Here is a 27,993-nt window from a genome sequence, read left to right as displayed (position 1 = left end):
TCATTAGATTTATATTTTCCTTTTTGATATATCGGAATAAAGAAAAATTTTAATGGCTGTAAAATGTGTCGCTATAATTGTAGGATTATTCTTTGTTTCCTCTATTCTAATTGAATTATGTCTTTTTTTTTTTCCTCCCTAGGTTACGGTCTTTGGTCAAACAGTTAGAGAGAGGGGAGGCTTCCGTGGTAGATCTTAAGAAGAATTTGGAATATGCAGCCACTGTGCTTGAATCTGTATACATTGATGAAACCAGGTAAGCTAAAAATGACAAGAAGTCATGAAGTGAGACCATGTAAAAGGGGAAAAGGTCACTGTAAAAATTCCAGTAAGATTTTTAAACAATCAAATGTAGGGTCTACTATGATTATTGCAGATCGTTAGGCTCCGTCTAAATATTATGGTCCTGCTTTAATTGACAGGATCTGTCTGTTAGTGGAGGGTCTGGAGGTGATGAAGAAGTATTTGTTTTCTTAAGCAACAGTATTTCTCCTCCAGTTTTAACTATATGTTACTGTTTTTCTTAGCAGACTCTTTGGATTATCCAAAGCATTAAAGTACTTCCAGGTACTAAATACATTTGAAAATAACAATATTGCTTTTCTTTAGAAAAATGTTGAAATGATGAATATGAAAGGCTTTTTATTCTTTTTAAAATTCTTTTTCCTTTTTAAATTCAGAGGGCTCCTTTGTCAGTGTGCTGTCTTACATTTCTGCTGTATTCCAACCTGGGAGGATTTCCCAGTCATCTAAGAATTGTGTGGTTTAGTTTTTGGTAACATGCTTGGTTTCTAATTTAAGGAAATTGGACATCATAGTTTCTTCCCCAAATGTTACACTTTCTCCCCTTCACCTAACTGTTGTGTCTAAAGGGGGAAAAATAACCTTTCGTTGATACCTGTTTTTACTCTTTTTTTTTTGGTAGGGCTTAATATAAGTATAAAATACAATTTTAAGTTTTATTGTGATTTAATACCATTTGTGTTCTGTTCTAGTGGTCTGGCCTACAAACGAGGTTGAAAAATCAGCTAAGCACATCTGACAGATGACTTAAATCTCTTTGTGCTCAAATAAAGAACTGTTTAATTTTGGAAATTTTGCTTAACTTTAGACACTTAGATTTCTGTGATGTCCTATCAAACCAGAGAGAAAATCAGTTGACATTGTTTGGGTTGATGTGATTTGGATAATACTTTATAATTTCTTTTTCTTTTTCTTTTTTTTTTAAATTACTGTTATTGAGATATAATTGGCATATAACATTGTGTAAAGTTCAAGGAGTACAACATGTTGACTTGATACATTTAAATGTTGCAATTGATGACCCCAGAGCATTAGCTAACACCACTATCACATCACATAATTATATTTTTGTGGTGGGAACAATTAAGATCTGGTTGCTTAGCAACTTTAAAGTTCTTAATACAGGATTGTTGTCTATAGCAAAGTCTTTAAATGTTAATTAAAAAAAAAAAAAATACCACATGGTCCATCTGTGAAATAAACCTCCCTGTGGATGCATTTTTAAAAGGAAGCTTTAGATTCCATTCAAATTCTACAAACTTAGGGATAACAATACTATATGCCCCAGAGTACAATGGGTCTGAGACCCACAGGGCTTGAGACGGACTGCATTTGGCTTTCTCTGACTCCGTTCCTTTGTCCAGTCTGGTAAACAGAGCCGTCCTGAATCATAAGTTGTAGACAAGACAGTCTTGGAAGACAAGTGGTGAGCTTTCACAAGCCTCACCGAAAAGGTGCTGTATTTTTTGTGGCCAGTTTAACTTGGTTTCTTTGCACCGGTGGGGTGGCGTGAAGGAGCAGCTGGTTCTGAATGGAGAGCTCCAACTTCAGGGTTCACCTCCGTGTTCCTGGTTGTGTTTCTCCTATTCAGGCGCCTGCTGGACACGGAGGATGAGCTCAGCGACATTCAGTCCGATGCGGTGCCGTCTGAGGTCCGGGACTGGCTGGCCTCCACCTTCACGCGGCAGATGGGGTTGATGCTCCGGAGGGGCGAGGAGAAGCCGCGGTTCAAGAGCATCGTGCACGCGGTGCAGGCCGGGATATTCGTGGAGAGGTGAGGACCGGCGCCCTTCCACGCGCCGAGCAGCAACCCGGGTCTCTGAAACCTGGAAGCTTCATTTCCTTTGATATCGTTTTGGTATCTTTATGAATACTGAAAATTCTGGGTGGAAACCGTCCTGAATGAGAGATGGCAAAAGCATAGATAGCTATTTGAATCTCTGCAGCAGTCATGAGAACAAGCTTTCTGCCCTTGCTCCAATTCCTTTAGTTATCTAGAGAAGATTTAGTTTGAGCTCAGTCTCTCATTTTTTTTTTTTAAAGGAGACATCATCTGATCCATCATCGCTGACATACCTAGATGATATTTACCTTTGAAACAGTTCAGGGAGAGCTTGCCCCAGAAAGGACAGTTCATTGAAAGGGTTGAGTGCCTCATGGAAGTTTCCAGTTTTGTTAACCATTTTGTTCTTTGAAATTGAACCACCCCCTCCCCTTCGCTTTAGAGTCCAGAAATTGATTTATTCTTCCTATAGTCCTTATTACACAAATGGATTTATTTTTTTTGTAATTCTTATTGTACAGTTGCAGCTTTTAGAAATGCCACAGTTCACTTGGGACATTTTCCTGCTTGTTTTCGGCAGTGCTAAAAAAAAACAACAACAGCAGCTCTTCTAAAAGGGTTGCCCGTAGGGTTCTCTGTTCAGGTTACAGTTCTGCATTGCATGCTCTCTGGGATGTACTGTCATCCACTTCTGGCAGAAGAGAGGACCCATGTTAATAATTTAATTTTCAATCTGAACCACATAGATTAATTTTTTGTTTTGTTGTTTTTCCAGTAGTTCATGTGTTTGGGATTGCATTAATTTCTTTTGAATTTTACACTTAGGCAACTTGAGTGACTAGGAAGGTTATAAAAAAAATTTAAGTTCCGCCTGACCTGTGGTGGCGCAGTGGATAAAGCGTCGACCTGGAATGCTGAGGTCGCCGGTTCAAAACCCTGGGCTTGCCTGGTCAAGGCACATATGAGAGTTGATGCTTTCAGCTCCTCCCCCTGTTCTCTCTCTTTCTCTCTCTCTCTCTCTCTCTCTCTCTCTCCCTTCTCTCTCTCCTCTCTCTCTAATAAAAATGAATAAATAAAATCTAAAAAAAAATTAGGTTCCTTGGATGGTCAGATGACATGACTTGTCATTATTTGTAAATACTTGGTATAAGTCTGCGGCCTGCTAATTCTTCTTCATAAGATATAATACTGCATTTTCTCCCTCTCTGACTGCCAGAATGTATAGACGGACATCAAACATGGTTGGACTGAGCTACCCACCAGCAGTTATAGAAGCATTAAAGGTAATACCAATAACGATGTCTTACAATGTACATGGTACCCTTTAAAAAGTATAGTTACATTTTTCATTAAAAAGGAAGAGGCTTTTATTTATAGTTCATTACAGATTTTCCATTCATTCCTGATATTTTACTTTTACTATTTTTTTACTTATCTGTTTTAATGGTATCATTATCTTTTCTGTCTTCATCTTGATAATTTTTTTTATTAAATCAAACTCTGTGGATTTCCTTGAAGTTATTTAGTGATAAGGCAATATGGGGCTCAGGCTGACTTTGGCCAAAGAAGATCTAACTTGATCTGGTTATAAATATTCAAGATCAGGAGGCTCCTTGGTGATCATAATCGTACAGTTATATGATTTACTTCCTCTAAGTCCCTTTTATAGATGAATAAACTCGGACTCAGTGAGATTTTATTTTTTAAAGCCACGATTAATAAGGATAGAACTAAAATTTGAAACCGGAGTTCCAGGCACCCAGTAAGCTCTCAGTAATATTCTATGGCATGAATGTATGATCCAGAGCCTTTGGCATCTCCATACACCCTACTGTTCTCCCAAGACTCGCATCCCCAAAAGTTCCCCTTGAAGTCATGCAGCTGTTTGAGTTTAAATGGCCAGATCCTGCAAAACTAGTCCCAGTCAGGCAAGCTCTTGGAATTGTATAGGTTATCTCTAAGAGTCCTCGAGCAGGTATATTCCTCTAGGTTTGTGTTGATTCCCATCCACCAGTCTGAGGGTCTCCCAGCTGTGTTGAAGCTGATTTGCTTCTGGATTTGAGGATGGGGCTGCGCTGAGGCCCAGGATCACTGGGCTGGTTGACATTGTGTGGTGTCTGCACACGAAGTTGTGTCCACTTACTCAGGGACGTCCCAGGATTCTGACCGTGGCTAAAGCTATTGTTGTCTTTCTCTGAAACTTGAACATTACTTCAATTATCTATTTATGGACTAAGGCAGTGGTCCCCAACCCCCGGGCCATGGACCGGTATTGGTCTGTGGGCCATTTGGTACCGGCCTGCAGAGAAAGAATAAATAGCTTACATTATTTCCGTTTTATTTATATTTAAGTCTGAACGATGTTTTATTTTTAAAAAATGACCAGATTCCCTCTGTTACATCCATCTAAGACTCACTGTTGACACTTGTCTTGGTCACGTGATACATTTATTCGTCCCACCCTAAAAGCCGGTCCGGAATATGAAAATATTTTCTGACATTAAACTGATCCGTGGCCCAGAATAGGTTGGGGACCACTGGACTAGGGGATGGGAGTGCTTCTTGATCAACTCAATGTCAAGAAAAAGTCTTTTAGGGCCATTTTGATTTCTGCATTTCAGAGTTCTTGTCTCTTGTCTCAGAGATATTCACTAGCTAGATTTGTGAGACACTGTTTGTTGAGATTCTCAGTTCTCCACTTTCTGCATCTCTTTTTTTAAATTTTATTGAATTTATTGAGGTGACATGGCTGAATGAAATTGTATAGGTTTCAAGTGCACAATTCTACGATACAGCATCTGCATACTCCATGTATGTTCACCACCTGAAGTTCGGTCTCCTTCCGGTACTATATAAACTGCTCACAAAAATGAGCAATTCAATTTCAAAATGAATATGAAGCGATTAAAAAAAAATGAAATATTTTATTTTTTTATTAAATAACATCAGAAAAGCAAACGACACGTCAAAGAAAGTTGTTTGATTATGCAAATGAGATGCCAAAGCAACTTGTATTTCATTGGTGAAAATGCACCATATACGAAAGGCTGAAAGGACTGGAGTATCTGCACGTTTCCTGATCCCCTCATTTTTGTGAGCTGTGTATTTCATCCTCATTAACCTTTTTATCTCCTCCATGGCCACTTCCCTCTGGAAACCGCCATACTGTTGCCTTTGTCTTTGAGTTGTTTATTTGTCTTATTTGTTCATTTATATCCTACATATGAGTGAAATCATATGGTTCTTGACTTTTCCATCTGTCTTATCGCCCTTAGCATGATATTCTTAAAACCCATTTATATTGTTGCAAATGGCAGTATTTCATCTTTCCTTGTGGCTGAGTAGTATTCCATTGTATATATACATGTACCACAGCTTTGTTACCCAATCATCCATTGAAAGACACTTCGGTTGTTTCCATGTGCTAGCCTCCGCAGATGATGCTACAGTGAACATGGGGCATATGCATATCTTTATGAATAAATGTTTTCAGATTATTTGGTAGATACCTGGAAGAGGGCTTGCTGGGTCAGATGGTAACTCTATTCTTAGCTTTTGTGAAGAAGCCTCCATACTGTTTTCCATAGTGGCTGCACCAGTTTACATTCCCACCAGCAGCGTAGCAGGGTTCCTTTTTCTCCACAATCTCTCCAACACCTATTACATGTCTTGTTGCTAATAGCCATTCAAATAGGTGAATTGCTACTAAGGCCTTTTGGCTAAGATCCAGTGTAATATCTGTCTTTATCAACTTAATGTTGCTTCTTAACTCATCTTAAGAATAAGAAGGATACTGGAGAAGGATCCAGCAAGGAGATGCGTGTTTTCTCTCACTCCTCTGCAGCTGCCACTTTAATGCTCAATATATATCACTGTGATTTATTATTTATATCAGTGACATTTCCCATTTAATCAGTGAGATCACTTCATATAAGATTTGATGTTTTATAACACCTGCTATAAAGTTGCATTGATTTTCATAATTGAACCTGAAACATTCAGTGAAAAGTATTAGCAACATTAAAAGCGTCTTTTATTTTTAATCCCTCCCTTTATTGTGCACATAAATACAGGTGATTGCACAGGTATGACAAAGTTCATATTGGAGCGTCTTTTCTCTGCAGAATAATTGAAGAAAAGGTGGAGCCACCTGTGATGTGCATGAATTGTCATCTAGTGCTTCAGGGAATCTGCTTCTCAAATGCACACATGTTGTTTAGATGATTCAGGCAAAGATTAAGTGCTAACTCTCTGAATTGCTACCCTTGTCCACAAGTATCGCTGATACATGGACAAGGCTATAACATTGCTCTTTCTCCTGGTCCTGTCCACTGTTCACTGGGGAACTTTAAGGTCTTTTACGATGTAATATTCTTCTGCTTCCTTGGACTTGGGTTTTATTTGCAGTGGATTGGAGGTGACTTGGAGAGATCACACTGATAGAAACTTTTTCCTCTTTTTTTTTTTTTTTTTTTAATGTAGTGCCTGTTAGAAAAAGGTTATTTCTGCTTCACTGCCAGCAGTTCAGATGGGATCACTATTGTTTTCTTCCAGCACAGAAAATTTCCCCAAGGACTGAGGGAATACGGTTCAATAGAACAGCCAGCTGGCTATTCTCATGTTAACCTTTGTGATGAGTGTAAGAACATGGCATAGAACAACGTTTAATTTAAGAGAATAATGAACCGCCAGTCTCTAAATTTGAAATGTGTGGCATTCTGATTCTTTCTATTTTTTCCATTTAAAACAGATACTAGCTTCTGATTTGGGGCGTTTCGTCGCTACCCTTCTGAGGTGGGGTTGTTGGGAATGTGGAGGTGTTCTGTTCTTTAGGAGGACCTGTTTGTGTGACGTCAGGAGTCACTCTGGATGGAGGCCAGGTTTGAAGTGGGAGGAAGTGAGCAGATCCCGGCTTCCTGTATGTTAGAGTGACAGGAAGTTCGTGCAGTTTCTCCATGGGAATGGCCCTCGGGCCAAGGGTGGGAAGAGAGGGAGATTGTTTAAACCAGTTAAACGAGGTGCTTGTTAAATGCAGATTCCAGGCCCCACACCAGGATTTTGCTGAGTCCCCCACCCAAAATCAGCATTTTTCCTGAGCACCCCAGCTGGTTCCGAAGATCATTAAACTTGGAGAATCGTGGCTCAGGCCTCCTGACAGTGAAGGGCGGGAGAGGACATCCATCTCGCTCTCTGTTTACTTGTCCTCCCTTTTCTCTAAATATTAATATTCAGGATAAATCTTGACTTCTTACTATGCTAATCTCTTTCTTTCTAGTAATAGCCTTTCTTTCTCTCTTTTTTTAATTTTCATTCTGGAGAATAAGACTGAAAATTATCAGATGTGACAAAGTGTTGTCCCACCTACTGAGTTGTCAGAGAACTTTCTTTAGGACTAATGGTCAGAGAATAGATGTCACAGCAATACCAATTACCAATTATAGTAATCAAGGTGAAGCTTCTGGTCTTGGGTTCATCTTAAATGGCCCCACAGTCTGTGGCCTGGGCCCTATTGGGGTATTTAGGGCATAAGGCCTGGCTCACAGCATATTTTCATGGAGTTTATAATGTCATCTACTGGCAATGATGTCACTAGGTGGTGTCACTGTAGTTACTACCTAGTTCTGCTACTGAATGGCATTAGATACATTATCTCTCTGAGGTTGCCATTTGTAAGTCTGGGGAAAGGAACACCTATTTCTAGAACTGTGACAATTTATACATGTATATAAGTACCTTATCCTGTGCCTGGCACACACAAAATATATGTTCAATACTTGTCACTATTTCTTTAGTTATTATAATGGAGGAGAAATTATGGAAAACTGAGGTGAGTTTATCGTTGGTGTGAATTGAAGCCATTCAGTTTGAGACCCTTTTGGAGGAGTTTGGCTTTCCCTACACACGGTTCTGTTTTTCTGTGCCGGGGAATCCATGAGATAGACCCCGGATGACCTTGGGATGATCTTGACGGTTGGGATGTATGGAGAGGGACAGGATTGGAATGATGGATGAAGCTGGGATACAGCCAGGCTGAAGGGGTAACTACTCAGCCGGTTCCTGACAGCCAAGGTCTCTTCCAGGGCACCACCTGATACCTTGCCTGGGCTCAGTGTGGTCTCACATGGGTCCTTGTGGTCAGGCTCACAGCAGTACATTCTTTACGGAAAGTGACACTCTGTCACAATGAGAAACAATGAAGTCACTTTCACTATTGTTTAAACACGTTTGTTTCTCAATAGCTGGTTGTAAGTCAAAGACTCATCAGATAGTGTTTACATATATTTTGGAGTAGCAATTAATAAACGAAAAAGGCTTTGAACTTCAAAAACAATATATGAGGTATGTGTTCGGTTTTGCTTAGTCTTACTATTTTCAGTAAAGTGACGTATATATTTGAGGACCAGGTCCCCAGATCAGTGACTCTGGAAGCAGTGACATCCTTCTGACCCATGAAATGAAGGCTTTCTCCTTGGGTTCAGCTCAGCAGTTTGGGCAGAAGCGACACTATTTTGTGTTCTATGTCGTGTGTGTTTCTGCCAGATTGGAAAAAGTTTGCGGGTAGAAAGGGCATTAGAGTCTTGGGCTGTGTAATCCCGGGTCAGGGCTGCAGGTTGACTCCCCAGGGAGAAATCAGTAGTAGTGTAAGCAGTTGTGGGCTAATGTGTTCTTTCTCCCTGCTCGGTCCTGCAGGATGTGGACAAGTGGTCTTTTGATGTCTTTTCCCTCAATGAAGCCAGCGGGGACCATGCACTGAAATTCATTTTCTATGAATTACTCACGCGCTATGATCTGATCAGCCGTTTCAAGGTCAGTGCCTAATTAAAAACAAAACAAAACAAAACAAAACAAAACGAAACATTGATCTATCCTTGCATGACTCGGCAGCTAAGGGCAAGAGAATCGCTTTACTATAGACCCAAAACTGGTGACTTGGGATGCTTCGTCCAGACCGTTGCTGCCATGAATTCCTCTATGGCGGGAACTGTTCCATAGTCCCCGGCCTGGGGGAGGGGAAGTGGGAGCCATGCATTTAGATCCCGGTCTTCCTAGAAGCATTACCCAGATCCTGAACAAGCAGAGCTCCCAGCGGCTCTGCCCACTGATCACGTTTCAGCCTGATTCATGTGCGATCTCCTACCAGCAGCACGGAGACAGTGATGGAGTCAGCAATGGAGACAGTGATGGAGACAGCGATGGAGACAGAATGCGCGGCTGTCTCTGCAAACTCTTTCTCCCACCACTTGACTCTAGTGCAGACAGACCCTCTCACTTATCATCTGTGACAGATCGTCGGTATTGCCCAGCCATTCATGCTTCAGATGAGTTCTTCAGCTCACAGTAAAGAGCATGAATTGTTCTCAGTGTTGGAGGTCGGGCTGGGTGCTGCAGGTCGCCTGGTGGAGGTGTGTTTCTTACTTAATCACGAATACTTTATGGCAGTGGTCCTTAAGTTCTTCTGCACCAGAAGCCTGTTGGAAAAACCCGGCAAATGCCTGAGACACTTTCTCAGAGCAAAGCTCCGTGCACACCCCGAACTTCACCTGGCTTTTTAGGGGTCCAGAGATCTCTCACCAACAGCCCCAAGCACCTGGGATTCTTAGAGCTTCATTATCAAAATGGAAGATTTACCTCTGACATTGGAATGCCAACATTTAACATTTTAAAGTCGAAGAATGAAAGACTGTTCCCCGGGAAGAGCATGTCATGGACTCCCACCAAGCATCGCAGGAGAGTTTTCCTTATTTCTTCTTATTAACGTGATCTTTTGTCTCCTGGAGCACACACACCTTCCTTTCCCCCAGCCTTGAACTTGATAATGTACCCCAGACCAAGGCATTGGTCCAGAAAACTGGACACACATGATTGTTTTAAGGGTTCTCTTATTTTCTACAGACACTTTGTAATTGTCCTTCTCTGTCTGCGACACAGAAAAAGAATGTTATATGTATTCGAGACAGAAAAGCAATTAGGCTAATCGAAAATACTATTCCAAATTGCAAGACACCTACAATAAATTGTCAGGTAATAGACACAAGAGCACAGGTTGTTTCTGATCCCATATATGACAGACGATGGCAGGTTTTTTTTTTTGTTTTTTTTTATATATATAAATAAATTTTTATTTTAATGGGGTGACATCAATAAATCAGGGTACATACATTCAAAGAAAACATTTCCAGGTTATCTTGTCATTTAGTTATGTTGCATACCCATCACCCAAAGAGAGATCGTCCTCTGCCACCCTCCATCCAGTTCTCTCTGTACCCCTCCCCTCCCCTCCCCTCTCCCTCCCCCTCTCCCTCCTTCCCTCCCCCCACCCCCCATAGCCTCCACACTCCTGTTCATGCCTCTCAGTCTCGCTTTTATGTCCCACTAATGTATGGAATCCTGCAGTTCCTGTTTTTTTCTGATTCGCTTATTTCACTCCGCACAATGCTACCAAGACTCCACCATTCCGCTATAAGTGATCCAATGTCACCATTTCTCCTAGCTGAATAATATATCATGGTGTATATGTGCCCCATCTTCTTCATCTAGTCCTCTATTTTTTTTACAGTGATTAAAAGCCTTTAAGCAAACTCTTGGCCAATACAGCAAGAATCCATAAATGAGTAGTGTCCTTAACATGTTCCCCAAGTCCAAGTTGGCCCCCTCACCATGCCAAATCCCTGAAAAATGCAACCCAACCACAGTTCAGTCTGTTAGGAGCTGTCACAGGGAGCAGGAGTCCAGGAAAGTTCCCCACAGGAAAAGTCCGTATGGCACTGGAATTGTTGTCACCATTCTATACTTTGCAGCTCATGTCCAAGTCCCAATGACCGCTGCTTCTAGCTGGTAATGATTCAGGTAGACTGGAAAAAGCCATTTGCAGCATGCGTGGATATGGAGCTTCTGTTCTCCTCTGCCTGGATAGTTGAGACCAGGTTGCTTTTCCCTGGAGCTCTGTGACTGTGGCCTGGTAAAGAGGACCTTGGGATACACTAAGCTGGGTGGCAAAGGTAAATTCATAATACAAGTTGGCAAAAGGAGAAAAGAGAGCTCTAAATTAAGAGTAGGTCCCAGCCTGAAATATGAGTGGGGCATTGAGGTAGGAGGAATAAAGGAAACACTATATATTAAGCAAAGCAGCAGAAAATAGGACTATCAACACCCACAACAGAGATCTTTGAGGGAAGAATAAAGAACCTGACTATTCAGGCAAAACATAGTTAAGTGGCCCTTGTGCAAATGAGAGAAGAATTTACCTGCTTCTTGGAAGAAATACCCTAAGCTCGTCCACAGTGTCGTAGATGGGGTCGACGGCCCTGGGCACCTTCAGCCTTCAGTGGCAAACCCCAGCATTCTGGGCAAGGTTAGGTCATAGGTGGCTGGAGCAGGCCTGGAAGAGACTGAACCCTCCCTTAGAGGAGCGAGGGGGAAGCCCACCTTCCAGTGTCCCTGTTTCCTCACAGCAGAGGTGTGTAAGCCTGGCAGGCTTTAGCTCAATGACCTTCCTTTCCACTATTGAAGCAGGACCCAGATGGCATCCTATGAGACCCCTTTGGGGTGCTGGAGCCTTTAAGGGTGTATCCTAAAAGCTGGTAGTTCCTCCTGATCTCTATTGGGCTTTTTCTGCCTCTAGGTATCTTAAAAGCCATTCTCAGAAGATCTCGCTGAGGGGTTTGAGGATCCCCATCCGCCTATATACATCTTTTCCATATATCTGGAGCTATTTGGAAAAAAGACAGAACAGTGTTATTAGCTAGATCTAATAAAGAAGGTAGATTTGGTGTCTCCTGTTCATCAGCTTTCAAAAGAAATGTAAATTTTTTTTTTTTTTTAAGTAAAAAGCATGATATGGTAGACCCGTCGGAGTCATTGGCCTGGTGTGCAGGATTCCCGGGTTCGATTCCCGGCCAGAGCACACAGGAGAAGCGCCCATCTACCTCTCCACCCCTCCCCCTCTCCCCCCCTCCCGGTCCCTCTCCTCCCGCCCACAGCCAAGGCTCCACCGGAGCAAATCCACCCTGGGCACTAAGGATGGCCCCATGGCCTCCGCCCTAGTTGCTAGAATGACTCCGGTTGTAACAGAGCAACATCCCAGATGGGCAGAGCATTCCCCCCGGTAGGCATGCCAGGTGGATCCTAGTCAGGCGCATGCAGGAGTCTGTCTGCTTGCCTCCCCATCCCCATCCTCAGAAATATACAAAAAATAAATAAATAAAAGAAAAAATACAAAAAAAAATACAAAAAAAAAGAAAAAAGAGGGGGGGCATTCCCTTGTGCTAAAGCACCAGGAAGCATGGAGTGAGCTTGAGTATGTCCTATGAAACATGGAGCTCTATGTTTACATATAAGTCTTTGAAGAAGGAGGAACTGCTGAAATAGTTTGTCAGCATTTGTCCCTAAGACAGCAGTCTTTATAGTGGGAACACCATACATAGATATTTGCTGTCTGTCTATAGATTAAGGGGGGAATATGGCCAATGCTGAAAAGCCATGATCTTTGTGCCCCTCCCCTCCCCCAACCCCCTCCCTCTCCTCCCCCCACCCTGTAACCCCAACACTGTTGTTCATGTCTCTGAGTCTCATCTTTATGTCCCACCTATATGTGGAAACATAGAGTTCTTAGTTTTTTCTGATTTACTTCTTTCACTCAGTATAATGTTATCAAGGCCCATCCATGTTGTTGTAAAAGATCCTATGTCATCATTTCTTATGGCTGAGTAGTATTCCATAGTATATATATACCAAAGCTTTTTAATCCAATCATCCTCTGATGGACACTTGGGCTGTTTCCAAATCTTTGCTATTGTGAACAATGCTGCCATAAACATGGGGGTGCATTTCTTCTTTTCAAACAGTGCTATGGTGCTCTTGGGGTATATTCCTAACAGTGGTATAGCTGGGTTAAAAGGCAGTTCGATTTTTAATTTCTTGAGGTATCTCCATACTGTTTTCCACAGTGGCTGCACCAGTCTGCATTCCCACCAGCAGTGCAGGAGGGTTCCCTTTTCTCCACATCCTCGCCAGCACTTATTCTGTGTTGTTTTATTGATGAGCGCCATTCTGACTGGTGTGAGGTGATATCTCATTGTGGTTTTAATTTGCATTTCTCTAATCATTAATGATGTTGAACATTTTTTCATATGCCTATTGGCCATCTGTGTGTCCTCTTTGGAGAAATGTCTATTCATTTCTTTTGCCCATTTTTGGATTGGATTGTTTGTCTTCCTGGTATTAAGTTTTACAAGTTCTTTATAAATTTTGGTTATTAACCCCTTATCAGACGCTATGTCAAATATATTCTCCCATTGTGTAGTTTGTCTTTTTATTCTGTTCTTATTGTCTTTAGCTGTGCAGAAGCTTTTTAGTTTGATAAAGTCCCATTTGTTTATCCTGCCTTTTATTTCACTTGCCTGTGGAGACAAATCAGCAAATATATTGCTGCGAGAGATGTCAGAGAGCTTACTGCCTATGTTTTCTTCTAAAATGCTTATGGTTTCATGGCTTACATTCAAGTCTTTTATCCATTTTGAGTTTATTTTTGTGAGTGGTGTAAGTTGGTGGTCTAGTTTCATTTTTTTGCAGGTAGCTGTCCAGTTTTCCCAACACCATTTGTTGAAGAGGCTGTCTTTACTCCATTGTATTGTCTTACCTCCTTTGTCAAATATCAGTTGTCCATAGAGCTGTGGGTTTATTTCTGAGTTCTCTGTTCTGTTCCATTGATCTATGTGCCTGTTCTTATGCCAGTACCATGCTGTTTTGAGTACAATGGCCTTATAATATAACTTGATATCTGGAAGTGTGATACCTCCCGCTTTTTTCTTCCTTTTCAGGATTGCTGAGGCTATTCGTGTTCTTTTTTGGTTCCATATAAATTTTTGGATTATGTGTTCTATGTCTTTGAAGTAAGTCATTGGTATTTTCATTGGTATTGCATTGAATTTATAAATTGCTTTGGGTAATATAGACATTTTAATGATGTTTATTCTTCCTAACCATGAGCACGGTATATGCCTCCACTTATTCGTATCTTCCCTGATTTCTTTTATCAATGTTTTATAATTTTCTGAGTACAAGTCTTTAATCTCCTTGGTTAGATTTATTCCTAGGTACTTTATTTTTTTGGTTGCAATGGTAAAGGGGATTGATTCCCTGATTTCTCTTTCTGACAGTTCATTATTAGTGTATAAAAATGCCTCTGATTTCTGAGTATTGATTTTATATCCTGCCACCTTGCCAAATTCTTTTATCAGGTCTAGTAGTTTTTTGACTGAAACTTTAGGGTTTTCTATATACAATATCATGTCATCTGCAAATAATGATAGTTTTACTTCTTCTTTTCCAATTTGGATGCCTTTTATTTCTTTTTCTTGTCTGATTGCTGTGGCGAGGACTTCCAGAACTATGTTGAATAAGAGTGGTGAAAGGGGGCAACCCTGCCTTGTTCCTGATCTTAAGGGGATAGCTTTTAATTTTTGCCCATTGAGTATTATGTTGGCTGTGGGTTTGTCATAGATGGCCTTTATCATGTTGAGGTATGTTCCCTGTATTCCCACTTTGCTGAGAGTTTTGATCATGAATGGGTGCTGGACTTTATCAAATGCTTTTTCTGCATCTATTGAAATTATCATGTGGTTTTTCTCCTTTCTTTTGTTTATGTGATGAATCACATTGATTGATTTGCGAATATTGTACCAGCCTTGCCTCCCAAGAATAAATCCTACTTGATCATGGTGTATGATTTTTTCCATATATTGCTGGATCCGGTTTGCTAATATTTTATTGAGGATTTTTGCATCTAAGTTCATCAGGGATATTGGCCTATAATTTTCTTTTTTTGTGTTGTCTTTGCCTGGTTTTGGAATCAGAATTATGCTCGCCTCATAAAAGGAGTTTGGAAGTCTTCCTTCCTCTTGAATTTTTTGAAATAGCTTGAGAAGGATAGGAGTTAGTTCTTCTTTGAATATTTGGTAGAATTCACTTGTGAAGCCATCAGGCCCAGGACTTTTCTTTTTTGGGAGTTTTTTGATAGCTGTTTTAATCTCATTTGTTGTAATTGGTCTGTTTAGGTTTTCTGATTCTTCCAGATTGATTTTTGGAAGATTATATGATTCAAGGAATTTGTCCATTTCATCTAGGTTGTCTAGTTTTTTGGCGTACAGTTCTTCATAGTATTTTCTTACAATATTTTGTATTTCTGTTGTGTCAGTTGTTATTTCTCCACTCTCGTTTCTAATTTTATTTATTTGAGTCCTCTCTCTTTTTTTCTTGGTGAGTCTTGTTAAAGGTTCATCGATCTTGTTTACCTTTTCAAAGAACCAGCTCCTGGTTTCATTGATCCTCTGTATTGTTTCTTTAGCCTCTATGTCACTTATTTCTGCTCTGATCTTTATTATTTCCTTCCTTCTACTAGCTCTGGGCTTTACTTGCTGTTCTTTTTCTAGTTCTTTTAGATGCACGGTTAAGTTGTTAATTTGAGCTTTTTCTAGCTTCTTGAGGTATGCCTGTAATGCTATAAACTTCCCTCTCAGGACTGCTTTTGCTGTGTCCCATAAATTTTGAGTTGATGTATGCTCATTATCGTTTGTTTCTAGGAATTTTTTAATTTCTTCTTTGATCTCAATGTTAACCCATTCATTGTTTAATAACGTGCTATTTAGTTTCCAAGTGTTTGAATGTTTTTCAATTTTTCTATTGTGGTTGATTTCTAGTTTAATGCCATTGTGATCAGAGAAAGTGTTCGATATGATTTCAATCTTCTTAAATTTGTTGAGCCCGCTTTTGTGCCCTAACATGTGGTCTATTCTAGAGAATGTCCCATGAGCGCTTGAAAAGAATGTATATTCTGCTCTTTTAGGGTGAAAGGTTCTGAAGATATCTATAAATCGAGTTCATCTAATATGTCCTTTAAGTCTGCTGTTTCTTTGTTAATTTTCTTTCTTGAGGACCTATCTAATGATGTTAATGGGGTATTGAAATCTCCTACTATTATAGTATTGCTGTTGATCTCGCCCTTTAAGTCTATCAAAGTCTGCTTTATATATTTAGGTGCTCCTATATTAGGTGCGTAGATATTTATAATGGTTATATCTTCCTTTTGTATTGCTCCCTTTATCATTATGTAGTGACCTTCTTTATCTCTAACTATGCTCTTTGTTCTAAAGTCCATTTTGTCTGATATAAGTATTGCTACCCCAGCTTTTTTTTCATTTCCATTTGCGTGAAATATTTTTTTCCATCCTTTTATCTTCAGTCTGTGTGCATCTTTTGATTTAAGGTGTGTCTCTTGTAGACAGCATATGTATGGGTCCTGTTTTCTTATCCACGCAGCTACCCTATGTCTCTTGATCGGATCATTTAATCCATTAACATTTAAGGTTATTACTGATATGTAATTGTTTATTGCCATTTTTTTTCTTTAAAACTGTTTTTCTCTTTTGCTATATTCTTTTTTTCCTTTGATCTGTTTACAACAGGTCCCTTAGCATTTCTTGCAGCCTTGGTTTGGTTGTAGTGAAATCCTTTAGTTTTTTTTTTGTCTGTAAAGCTTTTTATTTCTCCTTCAATTTTAAATGATAGCCTTGCTGGATAAAGTAGTCTTGGTTGTAGGTTCTTGTTCTGCATTACTTTGAATATTTCTTGCCATTCCCTTCTGGCCTCAAGTGTTTCTGTTGAGAAGTCAGAAGTCATCCTTATGGGGGCTCCTTTGTAGGTGATTGTCTTTTTTTCTCTAGCAGCTTTTAATATTTTCTCTTTATCATTTAGCTTTGGTAATTTAATTATGATGTGTCTTGGTGTTGGTTTCTTTGGATTTCTCCTTAATGGAGTTCTCTGTGCTTCCTGAACATGTGAAATATTTTCCTGCCTTAATTGGGGGAAGTTTTCTGCTATAATATGTTTGAACAAAGTCTCTATCCCTTGTTCTTTCTCTTCTTCTTCAGGAACCCCTATGATGCGGATGTTATTTCTCTTCATGTTGTCACAGAGCTCTCTTAGAGTTTCCTCAGACTTTTTGAGTCTCTTTTCTTTTTTCTGCTCTGCTTTCATGCCTTTATTTATTGTGTCCTCTAACTCACTGATTCGATTCTCTGCTTCATCCATCCTGCTTTTAATTCCTTCCGTTGTATTCTTTATTTCAGATATTGTATTTGTCATTTCTGTCTGATTCTTTTTATTATTTCAATGTCCTTTTTTATATTTGTTATCTCTTTATTTAGGTTTTCGTAATGGCCATCTATGGTGGTTCTAATATCTTTGAGCATCCTAACAATCATTATTTTAAACTCTGCATCTGGTAATTTGGTTATATCTGATTCACTTAGGTCCTTTTCTGGGGATTTCTCTTGGTTTATTTGTGTTGTATTTCTCTGCCTCCGCATTTTCTCTTCACGAGAGTGGCTGTGATTACGTGCTCGGGTGCACAAGGGTTGGTGGCCTTGGCCTTTGCCCCGTGTGTGATGTTATGCTCGGTCGTGAGGGCACTGGCGAGCACCTTTGCTCAGCTGCGGGTCTCCGCCTGTTTCCGAGCTTTCGCCCTGCCTTTGCAGGATGATCCCACTCAAGGAACAGCTGCTAGCCTTGGCTCTACCACCAGGAAAGGCTGTGTGCCCAAGCTCAGCTTCGTAGCGGAACTCCGCCTCTTCTGGGCTTTTGGCTCCACCCCCGCGGGAGGAGCCTGCTACCAAGTCAGACCGCAAGCCTGGGTTGCACAGGCCGGGCAGGGATGTGCTCCTCTGCCCTTGCTCCGGGGCTGGTTTCTACCCTTTCTGGGTTTCCCGCCCTTCTCCCGGAGGCTGGATTACAGGCTGCCGGCAGCTGAGCTTAGCCGCTTTTGCACGCCCCCTTCTCCCTAGCCGGGCAAGATTGAGCTCACACCTGAGCCCACTGGTGGCCAGCCGGCTTCCGCCCCTGCCAGCAGAACCGCGCTTTTGTCTCCCGCTGCCGCCCGCTCTCCGGTGCGCCCTCAGCCGTGTGGGTGGGGGCGTTGCAGCTCGGACCCTAAGGCTCACTACCGTAGACCCGAAAGCTCCCTCCTTCTATGCGACTCCGCTCTGAATGCCGCGGGGGAGCTTGTTTGGCTGCTCTCCTGCTTCCCTTTGCTGGTATTGCTGTTTCCGGGGGAAATATTCACTTCAGCTTTGGGGAGTGACTTGTCCCAGGGGTTAGAGTGGCTATCTCCCAAAAATGTTTCTCCCTATGCCTCCTAGATTGCACTCTCTTCCTGTTACTGTGGTTCTCTCCCCTCTCCCTCCGTCTCCAGGAGCCCCGGGTGAGTGTTTGTGAGAGAGATGTTCTGCGTGGTCCCTTTAAGAAGGATCCTAGGTCTGAGAAATCAGACTCTCTCACAAACAGTATCCTGACTTGTTTCCAGCTAAATACTGTCCTTATGCTTCTTCTGGGCTCTGGGGCTGCAGGCTGGGGCTTTGTTCCTGGGGCTCAGGGCCCTTTCCACTCTGCTAAACTCACTTCCCGCCACGCGAGTCTCTCCCTGCTGCCGTTTGCTCCGAGAAGCTGGGCAGCCCTCTCCGTGTTTCCGCTTTTCCTACCAGTCTCTGGGTGGCTTCTTCAGCGTTCCTGGGTTGAACAGTCCTTTTAGTTTAGTCCAAAGTTGGTTTTTCCAGTTGATAGTTCATAAAATTAGTTTGTAATCCACATTGGTTCTGGGAGGTAGATGCTGGTACGTTCGCCTACTCCAGCGCCATCTTGTCTCTGGCGATGGCAGGTTTTTGTGGGTCCTAAGTACATACGATCACTTTTCCTAAAGGACACATTTTTCTAGGAGGTGGCAGCCTGTGTTTTGCAATCATTAAAGACTTAGGATCTCATTGTACTTGATACTTTGTCACAAATAAATGAGATGCACTGCACAGCACGTGCTCATTTGTTTCTCAAGGAACAAAAGACTGGACCCTTTGCTTGAGAAATACATGCACACACACCCTTCTGCCCTTTGGGATACCTCTGAGGTGATCCTGTGAAAATGGCCAGCCCATTAACCTTGCTCTTCTGTTTCAGATTCCCATCTCTGCTCTCGTCTCATTTGTGGAGGCCCTGGAAGTGGGGTACAGCAAGCATAAAAATCCTTACCACAATTTAATGCACGCCGCCGACGTCACACAGACGGTGCATTACCTCCTCTACAAGACAGGGGTCGCGGTGAGTGCGGGTGGGCGCTCAAGCATTACACAGACAGCTAGGTCTCTATGGTCGGTCTCTATGACCTTTCACTTTGAAATCTTCAGAATTGGCATCAGGATTAAGACAGTCCTTGGGTGTGGTTATTCACTATCCCCACGCCCTGTTCACATTCGTTATCTTTGCAGCGGAGGGGGGGGGCATGTTGAATGAGGTGGCCTAATATGTCACTGAATTAAAAATGGGGTAGAGTGGAAGGAGGGTGGGCTTTGAAGCTAGATGTAGTTGGATAGAAGTCCCAGTTTAATTACTTATGAGATTCTGTGACCTATGATACATTGCTTGAGTCTCTGAGTCAGGATTTCCTCATTTCCAGAATGGTGAAAAATAGTCTATCTTGTTGAAGTACTGGGACAGGAAGAAAGTATGAAAAGTGTGAAGTGCTCTGTCTGCCTCATAAAGAAAGCTCAACAGTTACGAGTTGTTGATAACCCTTTGCAAGATTTCCCCCAAACCTCTCACCATCCTTCAGTTCTTTTTTTATTATAAAGCTATTTCTTTTTTTAAAAAAATTTATTTATTTATTTATTTATTTATTTATTTTAGAGAGGGGGGAGAGAGAGAGAGAGACAGAGAAAGAGAGAAAAGGGGAGGAGCAGGAAGCATCAACTCCCACATGTGCCTTGACCAGGCTAGTCCAGGGTTTCAAACCAGCGACCTCTGCGTTCCAGGTAGACGCTTTATCCACTGCCCCACCACAGGTCAGGCACAGAGCTGATTTCTTGAAAGTATTATTTAAAGAACTATAGAAGCACCACGAAGGGAACCTGTTTAACGTGATAAAGGGTTTCTGCCAGAAACAGAGCGAGTGTCATAGTTAGTGGTGGTTCCTAACCCAGTATGACCGGTGTCCTTATAAAAAGAGGAGGTGAGGACACAGACACGTGCGTGCACGGGGCAGACCACGTGAGGGCCATGAGGAGGTGGCCATCTGCGAGCTGGAAAGGCCGCTCTGTCCGCAGACCAGCCCTGCCCACACCTTGGCCTTGCACTTCCAGCCTCCGGAACGGTGAGAGAATAAAATGTCTGTGGGTTAAACCTCCTCAGCGGTGGCATTTCGTCATGGCGGCACCACAGACAGTGAGTGGCAGAGCCAGGATTCGGTCCCAGGTCTGACTTCTAACGCCATGCACTTAAATATTTCACCATGCTTCTCCAATGCCTGTGGCAGAAAAGCCCCTGGAATTCTTACACCGCAGTAACCTCCTGGGATATACTTCGGAGTATTGTGGTGAGGATCAAAGCAGATGTGAACGTGTACTTTGGACTTCTCCGTCCAACATATATTTAGTGAGTGCCTACTGTGTCGTGTGCTATGGAGATAGAACGGTGGATTATATACACAGCTTTTCTTTCTTTTTTTTTTTTCTTTAGCCCTCAAGAAAAACTCCCAAGCATTTATGCTAATGCAAGTTATCATTAACGTAAATGTTATATCCCAGCAGCCAGTGATCGTGATGGTGTACTGCATGCTGTTCTTAAGTGAGCTTATTTGCCATTGAATTTTCATGATCAGTTCAGGCTGTATTCAGAATAAGCCTTAAATATAGAAACTGCTTCCCACCCTCCCCCCTCGGAAATGCAATTCAAAACAAACTTCTTCTGCTGCAAGCTTACAGAAGCAGAGGGGAGCGGTCTGATGAATGGAGAGCGTATTGTAACTCTAACCTTTCATTACAAACCCAGAGGGGGGAAGTGCTTGAAATCACTTCCGTCTTATAAACTGTATAAGACACGCAGGGAATCAGAGCATCTTGTTGGCACGGTGATGCCTGGACCCCTGTGGCAGCAACTCACTGTCGTCTGTGTGCGTTCCTCATGACTACTTAACCCAGGTGCCTGGAAGTCGCTGAGTCCTCTCAGATGTGTTCCACTCACTTCTGAGGGACAATCCTTGAACAGCATTGATTGAAGGGTTGTTGATTGCATCGGTGGGAATCACACTCCAACCTCCTGTCTGCTTTGGATTTAGGTCAGACGAGTCCAAACTCTGAAGCTCTCCCCTTAGCCCCTTGCGTTGCTCTTTTCAGCCAAGGTGCCGTTCCTGTTCTTTCACTTTTTTTTTTTTAGGGAAGAAAAGCTGTGCATCTTGTTCTTTTGATCATAAATGACATCATCATGTAAGGAAAAACACTAAGGACGTCTCTAAATGGTGTCCTTTTTAAAGAGTGCTGATTTTTATTAGGGTTTTCAAGCCGAATTTGGGCCCCACGATGTTTGGCTTCTTATGAATTGTTGCACTTGTTAATATGTTACATTAGATGGCAAAGGGGATTCCGCAGATACGGTGAAGGTTACTAATCGGAGAAGCTTAACTTAGGGAGAGTAGCCTGGATTCTCCAGGTGGGCCCATGTAGTCCTTAAAGGACAACAGGTGTGGCAGAAGTAGTGTGAGAAGAATGCCACCATCCCTTGCTAGGTTCAAGAGGGAGACAGCCAAGTCTGAGAAGGAAATGAATTTTGCTAATGCCTGCCCTCCCTCCCTCCCTCCCTCCCTCCCTCCCTCCCCCTCCTTTCCTTCCTTCCTTCCTTCCTTCCTTCCTTCCTTCCTTCCTTCCTTCCTCCCTCCCTCCCTCCCTCCCTCCCTCCCTCCCTCCCTCCCTTCCTTCCCCCTCTCCTACTCTTATTCTTCTGCCAGATACCATCTCTCCTTTCTCTTATCCCTAAACAGCAAGACTGATTCGAGGCAGTCACAGGGTTTGTTGAAAGGCCGGGGTGTTACGGTGACATTTAAAGGCCATGGTTTTATTCTTCTGCGGAATGCCTGTTTATAATCATTTGTTGTTTTGGGTGCCTACTAGAAGAAGGTTACACCTAAGAGAGGATCTCCTTAGTATATCTGGGCAAGGGAGGGATATTTATATGCTGATATTTGTGATGTGAGAACTGTAATTATGTAGTTCTTCAGACATCCTCGGGCTGGGCTGACGCTCTGGGCTTCAGATTTGTTTAGCTGGTACACTGTCTCCCATTCATAACCTTATTTTAAAGTGTTAAATGCACGTTGCAGGAGCTCGGAGAGGGGTGGGGTGGGGGGTGGGAGTCAGGGCGGCCGGGTGAGGATGGGTGTAGGGAAGGAGACATGAAAAAAAATGTATGTATGGAAGATATCAAGAAAATGAGTGATATAAGGTTAACCCTATATCGTTTTATGCAAAGCTGAGTAGACACGCGCACCAAGAGGAAACATGGCTTAGAGAACAGGAGCAGGAACTCTGGAGTGACAGTGTGTGGCTTGTCACACCACCAGCTGTGGGACCTTGGGGAAGTCACCGCACCTCTCCAGCCTCAGCGACCTCACCTACACAAAGCTCACGGTGCCACCTGATGGGGTTGTGTGGACCGCATGGGTTTTTATGAGTAAATAGGCCTAACACAAAGTGAGACCCGAAGAGGAGGCCCGTGGCTGCTTTCAGGATAGGGTTTACAGCTTCAGTTTTCTGAACACCCCCCCCCCCAAAAATGACCTGCTCATCTTTTAAATCACATTAAATAAATATATATATTTACCAATCCTTAATTCAGACCCCAAGCTGCTTTCTGAATTCTGCTGGTCTGGGTTCTCAGCTGTGTTTTGCATTAAACCTGCCCCTGAGATTTCTATATAGTTTCATTGCTTTCAAGTGAAATAGGAACTGAGACACTCGTGAAATAAACTCGAGTGTGGAATCTCTCTGAATGTTTATCATTGTTTTCCACTCTCTCCAAGTTGTCGTCCCTATTTTGACAGCAGTGTTTTAGTGACTGACTGTAGCATTTGCACTTCGGTTCTATGGACACAACAACTCCATTTTTGTTCATATTTTATTGGCTTAGGTCATTTTTAATTGCATGATTGTGATAACAGTGCAGTTGGCCAAAACCGGATTTGGGATGAACCGCACTGACACTTATAAGCATCAGCTGCATTAGTAACAAAAGCGAGCAGAGGGTACCTGAGGGGTCACTCAGAGCCATGGATGGTCTGTCACGTGGACACTGGGCAGCATGGTGTACAGAGGGACGGGGAAGCTTCAGTGACTCTGTGGGGTCTCTCAGACGGAAGTCAGTCGGGGCAGCTCCAAGCCCAGCGTGGCTCTCGGACTCGAGCACGCATCCGAGGTATCTCGGTGGCTTGTAACCCGGGTGATGCTCACATGGCTGGTCCCGGGAGCACGCTCTGAGGACCACTGGACTGCAGCCCGTTTGGGTGGCATGGATGGGGCGAGTCTCCAAACTCGAGCAAGCACAACGTGGGAGGCCAGGTGTTACCCTTCTGTCTCTCTCTCTCTCTACCTGTCCACATCAGGTTTTCTGTTACACTTAGGTCTTGGTATTGTATTGAAGTTTTAAATCTTTTTTTCCCGTGTCTACGTAGGAACTTCATTTGGAATTTGAGAGAGAACTCAACAAGGGCTTTTAATGACTGCATATTATTGTGTGTGTGTGTGTGTGTTCTTGAAAAAAGATAAAACTACTGTTTAGCTTTTCCAGCCTCGCTGGGCATGCCGTGTTCAGATCTCGTATCCCCCGGTCTCCTTTCAGAAGAGGAAAACCATTTCTGTCCACACGAAAACATGCCTTGCAGTCGCTCGCCAGCTGCAGGGCTGGGAGGCGGTGACGTGGGTGTGTCGTCGGCAAGCGGAAGACAGGGGAAGGGACAGATTATCTAACTGCTCCGTAATCTCTCTTTCAGAACTGGCTGACGGAGCTGGAGATTTTTGCTATAATCTTCTCAGCTGCCATCCACGACTACGAGCACACCGGAACCACCAACAATTTCCACATTCAGACCCGGTGAGGACGCTGAAGTGTTTGCGGAAGAGACGAGAGGGGGCAGGGAGAGAGTTCTATGAGCCAGGAAGGCGTGGCCGCCTTTCTTTTGCGTGGTGGCTCTATTCTGAGTTACCGGAAAAATGAAATTTTAAACCAGGGATCAGCCTGGTCCGCGTCGATCGAGACGTAGAGGGTCAGAAGCCCTCTGCTCCGAACTCTCGTGCTTTATTCACACCTGATACGGAGATCCTTGTTCTCTCTTTTCCAATGCTAGCTGGCTGTCATTTATATATGTACTGTGCACGCTCTGTTTGTCATAGGAGACGGGACACTGTACAGCGAGGCACAGGTGCCCTGTGGACTGAGTCAGTGGGGGGGGGGCAGGGCTGGGAGTGTTTTTGTTGACATGAGTGATAACCGAGCCTCCTCACCCTCTGATGTCTGGGGCTCACTCAGGTGGCGCTCCTCCCAGTCTCCCTGGCTTTGTCTCTGCTCCGCTCAGTGGCTCGGGGCATGGGGAGCTAGGATGTCTCGTGTCGGCCATTCTCCATGGGCAACCTAATCGCCCTCCCTCGCATACTGCACAGGTCAACGCAGACCTCTGGGGGGTATTAAATACGGGTCCCAGAGATCCACCCTGAACCTCTGACTGCCACGGACATCACTAATCAATTCTGAGTATTTCTTTTTCTTACTAGCTGCAGATTTACCCTTAGTATTCCCCTCAGCACGGAACCCCAGGCAGGCCGTACCAGCCGTGGTCGTTTGCAGTTAGGGTGAAACCTCATCTCCCCTCTCCGGGACTCAGAACTTGCCTTCTCTTCAGACAGAGAGGCGGAACTGGGGAGGATCTGACCGGAGGGTTCGCTAGGCCTGACACGGGAGCCGCAGGAAGCTAGAATCTGGGGAGAGGTGACAAGGCAAAGAGAAAGAACTCAGCGGGGAGGGGCGAGTTTAACGCCTAATAAACTGTTGCTGATTTCACTTGAATGAGCAGGTGCACAGTTCAGATAGGCTGCGTTCATAAATCAGTTGACGTGTCCTTAATGAACCCAACGCTTAATTGTGGGGCACACAGAAGACGATAGTGTCCTCTGATCTGTGTTCGGAAGGGGGACTTGGACAGAATGGAAGCGGCCAAAGACACTTAAGCCATTTGCTTCGTTTTCTACCTCCCTCCTCCTCCTCACACGGAACAGTCCCGGCTGCTGCGAAGCAGCCTCTTGTGGTTGGGTTGCAAGGTCTTTAAACACAGGAATTTGCCCTGGCCGGTTGGCTCAGTGGTAGAGCGTCAGCCTGGCGTGCGGAGGACCCGGGTTCGATTCCCGGCCAGGGCACACAGGAGAAGTGCCTATTTGCTTCTCCACCCCTCCCCCTCTCCTTCCTCTCTGTCTCTCTCTTCCCCTCCCGCAGCCAAGGCTCCATTGGAGCAAAGATGGCCCGGGCGCTGGGGATGGCTCTGTGGCCTCTGCCTCAGGTGCTAGAGTGGCTCTGGTCGCAACATGGCGACGCCCAGGATGGGCAGAGCATCGCCCCCTGGTGGGCAGAGCGTCACCCCCTGGTGGGCGTGCCGGGTGGATCCCGGTCGGGCGCATGTGGGAGTCTGTCTGTCTCTCCCTGTTTCCAGCTTCAGAAAAAAGAAAAAAAGAAAAAAAAGAAGAAGAAAAAAAAACACAGGAATTCCACAGAGCGGCCTGTTTAGTGGAACCTTTGCTCTGAGGGCAGAGAGTAGCACCCACTGAGGGAAGAGAGGTGGGGAGAAGAATTGTACCTGGATCTTTGGCTGCAGAGCAATGTCAAAACCAGTCACAAGGCCGAGCGAAACTTATTATGGGAGTTGTAACATAGCTTAATGTTACAACACACACGTCAGTCAGTAGCAGATAGATCAGCCCGTTCACCTCAGGGTCTGCATGTCCTGTGCTGCGTCTCCGTAGGAGTGGGGGGACTCCGGTGTGTTCAGTGAGGCGCGATTTGGGATGAAGTTTAGGTACTAGCCTTCTCTATCAGAACTTTATCTAAAGCACTTCAGCCTGTGTACCCCCTGTTCAGAAATTCAAGACGGTTGACCAGCTTCTTTGTCCTTCGATGGTGTGTTAAGTCTAATGCTTTGAAGGTATGCTAGATGTGTTTCCAAGCGGGTCAATGACAGGCGGAAGTTATCTTGGGGAGGCAATGCCCAGCTGTCAGAGATCTTGCCTTTGTCTCAAACCAGAGTCTTGGCCACTGTAGGGCTCTGTGAAGTCACTTTACGTCTCTGGGACTCAGCGTCCTTGACGAGAAACAGATAAACTGTCATAGCCTAAGGTTTCGTTAAGAATATTGGAAGAGTATACAGCTCTGTGCTTGTGGTCAGTCGGCTGCGGAATGGTCTTTGAGAAAGTGAACAACAGTGATCAGAGAACCTTTACATTCTTCACTCTCAATTTTCCACGTGTGGGTTCTCCGTGTGGTGAAATTTTACGATCAGTTACTCACAGAGGGACTTATGAACCGTAGCTTCCAGGTGTTCAGAGAATTATATGTAAATTATATAATTTGATGTCTGGGGCTCACTCAGGTGGCGCTCCTCCCAGTCTCCCTGGCTTTGTCTCTGCTCCGCTCAGTGGCTCGGGGCATGGGGAGCTAGGATGTCTCGTGTCGGCCATTCTCCATGGGCAACCTAATCGCCCATGAATTTAATCGTAATTTAATCGCCTAAGAATTTAATCGTAAATTAAATTCTTTTATTTAATAAAAAAATTAATCTAGAAAACATAAGGAAGTTTGCCTTGACTCACTTTTTTTTTTTTTAATATTTTTCTGAAGCTGGAAACCAGGATAGACAGTCAGACAGACTCCCACATGCGCCCGACCGGGATCCACCCGGCACGCCCACCAGGGGCGACACTCTGCCCACCAGGGGGCGATGCTCTGCCCCTCTGGGGCGTCGCTCTGTCACAACCAGAGCCACTCTAGCGCCTGGGGCAGAGGCCAAGGAGCCATCCCCAGCGCCCGGGCCATCTTTGCTCCAATGGAGCCTTGGCTGCAGGAGGGGAAGAGAGAGAGAGGAAGGAGAGGGGGAGGGGTGGAGAAGCAGATGGGCGCTTCTCCTGTGTGCCCTGGCCGGGAATCGAACCCGGGACCTCTGCACGTCAGGCCGACGCTCTACCACTGAGCCAACCAGCCAGGGCCTTGACTCACATTTTTAAAAGTCCCCTTTGACGCTGCTAGCAAAGATAACTGAGGTCTGATTATGGACCAGCTTTCAGAGAACACTCAGATCGGATAGCATGTGTTTTATATCCACAGACTGCTGTTAAAATGCCCTACGTACATTGATGCATAATTTATAGTGTTAGTTTTACCTTTTTTTGTTAATATAAATGGCCATGGGAGCAAAGGTAATTGCTAAACACAGGAAAAAGAGATGGTGTATTCTACTTGAAAGAGTTACCCCCCAAAACCTCAACTGTTTAACACCCCTCAATCATCTCTCTGGCTTTCTTTGCAGGTCTGACCCAGCTATTCTGTACAATGATAGGTCTGTGTTGGAAAATCACCATTTAAGTGCAACTTACCGCCTTCTTCAAGAGGATGAGGAGATGAATATTCTGGTCAACCTCTCCAAGGATGACTGGAGGTAAGACTGGGACACGGGAGAGGTGTGGAGGCCAGGAAGATGTGCAGGAGAGATTGGAGTGTGCTGCTCAGAAGAAATCCATGAACCGAAAGATAACATGTTTAGTATCCCAGGTCTTTGTAGGAAAGCACTCTTAATATCTGGTAAATTTGTTTGGACACGTCAGTGCATTTGACTTTTTAGGACCTTTGTGAATGAAGGAATGCATCAGCAGGCATGGACTGCATTTCAGAGTGGAATAACTTGGCATCCCACTCCCCGCAGGCCAGATGGCTGCTGATAGCCAGCCCTCCTGCAGATAACAGCAACGAACTGTGAACAAACACAAACAAACAAGCGCAGCCCCATT

General features: G+C 43.7%; 1 protein-coding gene and 1 non-coding gene across 16 annotated transcripts in view; one reads left to right on the top strand and one right to left on the bottom strand.

The window, feature by feature from the left end:
* Positions 1-27,993, top strand: part of PDE1C (phosphodiesterase 1C) — a 458,978-nt gene that overhangs the window by 363,674 nt on the left and 67,311 nt on the right. For all 15 annotated transcript variants that reach the window (XR_010726522.1, XM_066238369.1, XM_066238368.1 and 12 more), the window contains 7 exons: positions 143-256; positions 1,895-2,077; positions 3,303-3,369; positions 8,777-8,893; positions 19,088-19,228; positions 23,943-24,043; positions 27,516-27,644. Coding sequence is in view for 14 of the 15 variants with exons in the window: in XM_066238369.1 (XP_066094466.1) it covers positions 143-256; positions 1,895-2,077; positions 3,303-3,369; positions 8,777-8,893; positions 19,088-19,228; positions 23,943-24,043; positions 27,516-27,644 (852 nt within the window). In the remaining variant the exon portion in view is untranslated. The remainder of the gene's footprint in view (positions 1-142; positions 257-1,894; positions 2,078-3,302; positions 3,370-8,776; positions 8,894-19,087; positions 19,229-23,942; positions 24,044-27,515; positions 27,645-27,993) is intronic.
* TRNAV-GAC (transfer RNA valine (anticodon GAC)) lies at positions 27,120-27,195 on the bottom strand. Its single transcript has one exon. It is a non-coding gene; the product is annotated as a tRNA-Val (tRNA).

The sequence above is a fragment of the Saccopteryx bilineata genome, chromosome 7 (assembly GCF_036850765.1).
Source record: "Saccopteryx bilineata isolate mSacBil1 chromosome 7, mSacBil1_pri_phased_curated, whole genome shotgun sequence".
NCBI classification, from domain to species: Eukaryota; Metazoa; Chordata; class Mammalia; order Chiroptera; family Emballonuridae; genus Saccopteryx; species Saccopteryx bilineata.
Note: the sequence above shows the minus strand (reverse complement) of the source record. Positions and strands in the feature narration are given on the sequence as shown.